Here is an 8,870-nt window from a genome sequence, read left to right as displayed (position 1 = left end):
GAAGTCCAGTGAACTGTCCACAGTTCGCCGAGATTGAATTGTGTTGAGGCATATATCTGGGGTTAGGGTATAAAACTATTTATAGAATGTTGAAAGTTTCCAAGTGCACAGTGTTCTCCATCAAGTGGGAAAAAATATGGAACTACCCAGAGCTGGCCGTTGAACCAAACTGAGCAACCGGGCAAGAAGGACATGGCTCAGGGAGGTGACCAAGAACCTAATAACCACTCGGAGAGAGCTATAGAGTTCCTTGGCTGAGATGGGAGAATCTGGAAGAGGGATAACTGTCTCTACAGCACTTCACCTATCTGGGGCTTTATGGGAGAGGGGCCAGACAGAAGCCAGTCCTGAGAAAGTCCTGGAGTTTGCAAAAAGGCACGTGAATATTTTAGACCATAAGGCAAAAGATTCTGGTCTGATGAGACAAAAATGTAACTCAGGCTTGAATCTGAAGTGCTTTGTCTGGATGAAAACCAGGCACAGCTCATTACCCATCTAACACCATCCCTACCGTGAAGCATGGTGGTGACAGCTTCATACTATGGGGATGCTTTTCAGTGTCAGGGACTGGGAGACTGGTAAGGATAAATGGAACAATGAATGGAGGAAAATCTTTGATGAGAACCTGCTTGACTGCAAATGACCTTAGACTAGGGTGAAGATTTATGACCCCAAGCATACAGCCAAAGCAATGTTGGAGTGGCTTCAGAACAAGAATGTTAAAGTCCTTGAGTGGTCCAGACTTGAATCCCATTGAAAATCTGTGGAAAGGCTTGAAGATTACTGTTCACTGCTGTTCCCCATCTAATTTAACAGAGCTTGAGAAAATCTGCAGGGAAGAAAAGGAAAAAATCCACAAATCCAGATGTGCAAAGCTGATACAGACATACCCAAGACAACTCAAAGCTGTAATCGCCGCCAAAGGTGCTTCTGCAAAGTATTGACTGGGGTGTGAATACTTATGCAAATTAGATTTCTGTATTTTATTATCAATAAATCAGCAAACATTTCTACAAACATGTTTTCACTTTGTCAGTATTGTGTGTAGATGGGTGAGGAGTAAAACTTATCTTCAACCCATTTACAATTCAGCCTGTAAAAAATGTGGAATAAGTCAACGGTTATGAATACTTTCTGAAGGCACTGTATCTCTGGTGAATCATGCAAAGTCTGAATACATTGCACCATCTAGTGGCTGTAGTAATAACTGAAATATAAATCAAAGTATTCAATAGTTTAGTGTGTGAGCTCACAAAGCAATTAAGTGGGTAGGCATGTAGTAGTTTTGTGAACAATCTAAAAACATCATTTTTCTTCTCTGTGTCTACATCACAGTACTAAGTGCAAGTATATATTTTTTTACCATGCATCAATGAAAACTCTCTTTATTCAGTTGGACTATGAGCCTGGATATTTGGGTAAATTGATTATTATTATGATACTGTGTGTACTGAAATGCCAGTTACCTGTACGGTTCCTAGTTCAAATCCCTGAGCAGACGAGGTGAAAAAGCTGTCATTCTGTCCACGAGTAAGACAACAACAGCTCCCCGGACGCCTAATGTGGCAGCCCCTGCACGTCTCCGATTCAGAGGGGTTGGGTTAAAAGCTGTAGTCACGTTTCAGTTGGAGCTTGTGTGCAATTGACAAAAAATAAATGCAATCTTTTAATTGAATCCCCTTGTTTGTAGAAATGGTTGTCTTGGAGATTAACACATAGTGGGAGTAGAGTAGAGCACTTCTCAAAACTATAAAAACAAAATGTATGCTGCTATATAATGTAATATTTATATATACTGTCATATTTTTGCATTAAGAAAAAGTCATTAATATATTTACAGTAATGGTGGAATGATAGTGCCTCACAATATTTTTCCACCCCCAAAATGATTGGGCCCAGACAAAATTGCATTCGAATGGTGCAGCCTTATTGGCCAAGCGCGTATAATAATGAAAATACAAACGTGTATTATCCCTTTATAATATCTTAATGATTATCCCCTTTTCCCCTTTGTTTAACCTTGTGGAATGTTGAAAGGTCATTGACTGATTGTTCCACAGTGACCCCCCTGACAACTTCCCCTGGGGGCTCATTCATTACGTCGATTCTGTTGCAAAACTACCAGAATTTGTTCTATAGAAACTTGTTTTAATTTGCAACTGTTTGGACTAATAAATAAACCACTGGGGTTCATTATGCCGATTGTTTTGCAAAATGTTTCGCCTGTTGCAAAATGTTTCGTTTGTTGCAAAATGTTTCGTTTGTTGCAAAATGTTTCGTTTGTTGCAAAACGTTTGGTCTGTTGCAAAACGATTTGCAACAGTTAACGCCAAATGCTGTTGAGTTCCGTCTTGTTCTTTAAACGGAAGTTGTAGTTCAGTTGTGTCTCGCCCCCAAAAAATAAAAGATAAAATAAGTGCCTGGAAGAAGTTCACTCCACTTTAAGGCATGGTATAATTGATAATTTATATATGTGCAGATTGGAAAGGCAAACTTTAGAAACAATAACATTTAAATGAACTAGAACTTCCGTTGAGGAACCCAACAGCGTTTATGTCACGCTGAAGAGCGGTTGGAGTTAACGGTTTCTGTTGCAAAACGTTTTTCAACAGTCGAAACATTTAACAACAGAATCGTCGTATTGAATACACCCCTGATTTGGTTTGTGCGGTTGACACCGCCACGTTGATTGGTCGGCAGATTTCACGTGTAGAAAGAAATGTGTCAGTCAAGTTAATAACAGGAAACTAGACACTCAGCTGAAGATAGAGGGCAATCGATAACAAAACGGCCTGCCATCGCCTCGCCTACACAGGTGTCATCATCAGCTGTGTCGATGGATACTCAGGAATATCAATTTTCCAACCAGAGGCATTTTGATATTTATTTTGTTTAGAGATAAAATATCGAGAAAGGTCTGTTTCAGGTAGCACGCAAGCTAGTTAGCTAACTAAAGCTAGCTTGCATTTACCTGCACATAGTTAGCTGCTAGCTAGCTAATTGCTGATGGAGTTTGTTAGCAATTAGCAAGCTTGCTAACGTTAGCTGCGGACAGAGCCTGTTGGCTATATAATGTAACGTTAGCTATTTAGCCAAAGAAGCCTTATCCACCTTTCGGATTCTGTCGAGTTGTAAACGTAATGTTAGCTGGCCAGCTAAGTAGTTAGCTAGCTAGTTAGGTAATTGGACTGTAATGAATTTACATGCTCGATGCTTTCTTGCATTTGGTATCTAGCTTACCAACCCAGCTAGCTAGGTTTGAGATATTGTTTACATGGAACACCGGAAACTTGCTTGCTTTGCGATGCAAATCTGATGGCACGAGCAACATAGACTAGCGAGGTTCATAGAATGACGTCAATGCCCAGACCTTTACATGGACATAGGAGGCTAACAACAGCAAGGGAATGTTTTTTTTTTTTCATCTCTAAGGTCCAATATCCAATGTCAATATTTGGGTGCCGTCTCTCCCTAAATATGGTAAATGCGTTTGAATGAAGATCCAGCTGCGAGGAACACAAAGCCTGTTCTCTTGTCGGTGTTGAGGAGATGTCATTGACAGCAGCATGCATTTTGCTGGCAGGAGCAGCATCGATGCCCCCATGTCTAGCGCCGCCTCCATCGGTTCCTCTTTTCGTTTCTTGCCCGTCATCTGCTTGGGAATCGCCGCAGCATTACTTTTTCAGTTTGGATATGGGGGGCTCACCATAACGTCATTTTTTCTGAAGCTTTTTATTTATATCTCCTTTGCATTGTTCTGCTTCTTGTTGGGAAGCTTTGGTCTCCTCGTTAAAAAGGGTCCTCCTAAAATCAGCCGATTTGAAACTTCAAAGAGACAGTCTGCTTACCTGTTGGACTTGTTTAACAAATTAATGGTAAGAAGTTTTTATTTATGTTCATGTCATGGGCCTTTTCATTGTTATCCTTGTTATGGCCACTGAGTTGTGTGTCAGAGTGAGACATTTTAAATTCAATATGGTAGACCTCTAAAGGCATTCATTATTGTGCTCTTCAGTCCTGCGTGAGGACACATTATCATGTTGTGTTATAGCCTATAGCTTCAACAGTCTGTCAGACCTTTGAAGCATAGGCAGTGTTTATCTCAGTCTTGTATCTCCTGCATGACACTGTGTGGGTGTTATGTTTAGAAATATCCTTGTTGCTCAATACTACCTCAATCACTTCCCTGTCTGGGTTGGACATCACTGCCCATTCAACTATTCCGTTATTTATGAATTTCTGTTTGAGGTTGTTAGATTATGTCTGTTGTCAATGGTCTTGTTTGTATGCACGCAATGGGCTGAGAGAGTGTTATTGACCTTCGGCTGGGACTCCATCCTTTGTACTTGTGTTGTGTTATGTTTGCAGGGAAGGTTCACCGTGCCACTTTTGGAGTCTGCGCAGACCAGAAGAGTGGTGGTATCACACAATGTGGACAAGGCCCTTAAAGAAGGTTAGTGTTTGGTGGTTAAAACCCCAAATCTAATGCTGCAGAACCATCATTTGTGTGGAGTCGGCAGTCCTAGAATAGGCCTTCCTCTTCTCAGGAAGAGCTTGTGAGATCAGCAGCTTCCTTTCACTTGGTGTAAGAAACACGGGCAAGATTGCAAGATTTCAATTGCATACTCCTCGATCCTTGTCTCCTTCTCAACCCATTGGATGAGAAAGCCAGAGGTCCCTACCCTCTGACCTTCTCCAATGGGTTTTAAGGAAACGAGGAGTGAGGACGCAAGGAGTATGTAGTTGAGATCACTACATTGTCATTCATTAAGTACCACATCTGCTCACACCCCAAACAACATTTCTCATTTACATTTTACAAGGTGAAGATAGCCTTTCAAATAACTTTCCCTACTGGCAAACAAAAGCTATCCCCTGGTAATGAGATCACAATTACATGTGTATTACTGTATTTAACAAGCTGCTGTGTGTTACTGCATGGATGGTTAATCACAAGCCCCTTATTGAAGGTAGCATTAACCCTAATGACTGGCACTTATTATACCCACCAGGCAGAAACCAATCAGAAATGGTATTATTGAAATGTTGATTACAGAAAAGAACAACGAAGGAAGTTTGACCCAACCTCCCCCACCTTGTTCAGCCTATGTTGGATAGGATTACTGAATCTGTTGAAGCAGTGTGATAGAGGGTCTCACATGATTGGAGGGGAAGAAAGGCCCAGTGTTCCCTTCATAGTGCACTTTTGACCAGGGTCCATGGAGGAGAGCATGGTGGCTCTTGTCAAAAGTAGTGAACTGTAAAGGGAACATGGTGCCATTTGGGACAGGGACGGAGATTTTTGCTGTCCTCCCTGGCCCTGTGTTTAACCAACATGCTTTTTACTTTACACACCACTCCTTTCATTCATACAGCAGGAGATTGTTCTCCGGCAATTTAGATTTATCAATCCAATCATTTCTTGCTGCTGTTAGCCTCGCTTGAGGATTGAACCGCTTACTTCATGGCTGGAATTTGGTAGTGATATATTGTCATGTATTTGCAGCAAGTCATGCAGAAAGGCATTACTGTCTTGTCTACCCCCTCTGGTATTGTGATAAAAATGTTATATCATATCAGATCTGTATATACTGACATGATGGCCTGGTCCCCGCCCTAACAATAGGAGTTGTTGTCCCAAAGGCGGGAAGACGGGCGGTCTGCTTATTGTGGACAGATTTGGACTGGAGTGAACTTTCTCACTTCGCCTCTTCCAGTATATACAGATCTCAAGACTTCAGCAAAGGAGTTGCTTGAGCACAATTAGCCAAGTAAAGCCAATTGTGCACCTCCCTATGGAACTCCTGGTCACTGCCGGTTGTGACACTGGGATTGAACCCCAGGCTGCAGTGATGCTGTGCCTTAGGCCGCTGTGCCATTCGGGAGGCTCCGCCTCTTCTTTCTGATCATTTCTGAGCAACGCCATAGCAAGGTCCATGCTGTCCATGCTGCCCTCTGACCTATCACATGTTTGGTAAAGATGGGTCATTGAGGAGGAGCTCACTAGTGTTAATGCAAATTAATTGCCAAGGTGGTTGGCAGGTCACCCCATCACTGGCATTACCATCATGTGGTTCTTATGTAGGGATTGAGTGAAGCCATCCAGGAGATATAAACTGATCTTCTTCACTGACTATGTTACTGTTTTCAACAAGAGCTCAACCAACCTCCCATGTCTCTCCACACTAAGGGAGTTTTAGTTATTCACAATATCCTGTAGAGGGCTCACTGTGGAGTCGGGCACTGTCAGTCTGAAGCAAAGCAAATTGAAGGCCTTTCGTTTTTGGGATATGTCTGACTAGGCTATAGCGCCTTACTCTACCTGGGTTTGTGCTCCATACAGTGCTGTCTGGCTCGCTATAGAAGCACAGAAATGTAGCTGCAGTCAGACCTTGGCATGCTTTGGGTTTAGTGTCTTGAGACAAGTCCTTCCGTACAGTATATTCTCATTGATATGGAAGAGGTTCTGTATCATGACAGGCAGTGGCGCACTCTGTATGGAGTGGCTGCAGGCTCCAGTAGTTTGGGTGTGTTTGTGTAAATCCCCTGACTGAAGAACATCTATTACCTGGCAGCCAGCATTGATACTGTGCTGCGGTCCTCTCAGAAGAAGGGTCTTTACTGTCTGTTTCTACGGTCTGTATGGCTACAGCCTTATGCTGATGTCACAGAGAGAGTACCACTGAAGAAGTACATCTCCCCAACCAGGAGCGTAAACTGTAGCCTAGATGGCTAGGACACAACTGGCTTAATTAAGGAGCAATCAGAAAGGGTATAGGGTTGCCATTAGGCACCATATAGGTTAGCCTGTTGGACCAGATGGGTGATATAGCAAGCACATCCACTGTCTGGGAGAACCCCGTGTTTAATTTAGGTCCTTTCAGGCCCCCTACAAGCTTTAATGTTGAATACAATTTGAATCTACTCTCACGGTTGTCTGTGGGGTTGGTCCTTATGATGCTCTGCGTTTTAGATGATATATCCACAAGAAAGTATTATTAAACCAACTTTTCAACATGTTGCTAGTGGATTAAGGTTTCTGTCACCCGACGCATTCGCACAGCCATGACCTCGGCTAGTGTGCATGACCTCGGCTAGTGTGCATGCTAGTGTGCATGACCTCGGCTAGTGTGCATGACCTCGGCTAGTGTGCATGCATCACTATTTACATGGTTGTGCGTATGCTTCAGGTGCTAGAAATTAGAGGTAGACAATTTAATCGGCTTGGCTGATTTCAAGTTTTCATAACAATCGGTAATCTGCATTTTTGGATGACGATTACATTGAAGTCCATGAGGAGACTGCGTGGCAGGTTGACCACCTGTTACGCGAGTGCAGCAAGGAGCTAAGGTAAGTTGCTAGTTATCATTAAACTTATCTTATAAAAAACAATCAATCTTCACATAATCACTAGGTAACTACACATGGTTGATGATATTACTCGTTTATCTAGCTGGTCCTGCGTTGCATATAATCAATGCAGTGCCTGTTAATTTATCATATACCATAGTGCCTATAAGAACATCCAATAGTCAAAGGTATATGAAATACAATGGTATAGATAAATAGTCCTATAATTCCTATTATAACTACAACCTAAAACTTCTTAACTCTGAATATTGAAGACTCATGTTAAAATAATATATATATATAAATATAAATAATAAAGATGACAACTACAACAATACTGAATGAACACTTATTTTAACTTAATACATAAATAAAATATCGATTTACTCTCAAATAAGTAATGAAACATGTTCAATTTGGTTTAAATAATTCAAAAACACAGTGTTTGAGTGTAATATATATAATCTCGCCCGATTTTAATCGAAAACTGCTTTTTAGGTCCTCCAATAATCGGTTGACCTCTACTAGAATTGTGAACCCACTACCAACGTGTTCGTTTAACCAGAGGAGCCGGTAGAGTAATGTTTAATAGAATTACATTTGACATTACGGCTTGGCGAGGCTCTGAAAGGACCACATCCAAATGAGCACACAGCAATGTTTCCAATCGTACCTAGTAAGCATTAGCTAGCTCTTAGTGGCTGATGTACTGGGCTAGGATTGAGTAAGAAAAGGAGCTGGGGCTGATGGTCCAACATGACCCAGTCTTAATGTAAACCTACACTGTGAAATAAAGACGGATTGTGGCTGAACAGAGAATTCAGAGTTTTGCTACCCTTTAGCAGCAGAGATGTCTATTGATGCTTCTGCTGAAATGTACCCTGTATTTTGCCAAGCAGTGTACCAACCACGTCTTGTTCTCTGTGTCTCCAGTGTTTGACTACAGCTACAGGGACTATGTCCTGTCGTGGTATGTGCCGCTGAGCCGCGACGAGGGACAGCTCTACCAGATGCTGTCGGAGGACTTCTGGGAGATGGCCAAGCAGCTACGGGGCCGCCTGGCAGACGTTGACATGGTCAACGTGGTCTGCAATGACACCGTCAAGACCCTCCATGCACACTTCTGTGACCTCAAGACGGCCAATACCAGGTACAGGAGGGTGTGGGAGGAGGAGATCTGTTTGTGCTGTCTTGCCAGCTCATGCTGGTTTGACAACCATAGGAGTTAGGACAACACAAACCGATGGGGGAGCAGGCAGCAACCTAGAGGAGAGGTTCAGCGGCCCTAACATGGGCCTCTCTGGTCTGTTGAGAATATAGAGGTGGTCATCATCGCTCTGTAATACTCGGCATTACCCAGCTTCCCCCTTTTCTCAGGAAAGGAGAGCAGCCTTGCTTATTTTAGTCTGTGGCCATGGCGCAAAGCTCGGGACAGGGTTCTTACTCAAACTTGTGCTACTGTACTGGAGAGGATGCTTTTTCACTGTCTGACTGTTTTAGCTGTTTGGGTAACCCCTTTG

General features: G+C 42.5%; 1 protein-coding gene across 2 annotated transcripts in view; it reads left to right on the top strand.

The window, feature by feature from the left end:
• Positions 1-2,715: 2,715 nt before the first annotated feature.
• snx25 (sorting nexin 25) overlaps positions 2,716-8,870 on the top strand; it is a 57,702-nt gene continuing 51,547 nt past the window's right edge. The window contains exons 1-3 of one of the 2 annotated variants that reach the window (XM_035743998.2): positions 2,716-3,875; positions 4,369-4,453; positions 8,284-8,500. In XM_035743998.2, coding sequence (XP_035599891.2) covers positions 3,567-3,875; positions 4,369-4,453; positions 8,284-8,500 — 611 coding nt within the window. In that variant the 5' untranslated portion in view covers positions 2,716-3,566. The remainder of the gene's footprint in view (positions 3,876-4,368; positions 4,454-8,283; positions 8,501-8,870) is intronic. The other variant, XM_035743997.2, reaches the window with a different exon arrangement.

The sequence above is a fragment of the Oncorhynchus keta genome, chromosome 30, assembly GCF_023373465.1.
Source record: "Oncorhynchus keta strain PuntledgeMale-10-30-2019 chromosome 30, Oket_V2, whole genome shotgun sequence".
Taxonomy (NCBI): Eukaryota; Metazoa; Chordata; class Actinopteri; order Salmoniformes; family Salmonidae; genus Oncorhynchus; species Oncorhynchus keta.
This window is presented reverse-complemented; position numbering and strand designations above follow the sequence as displayed.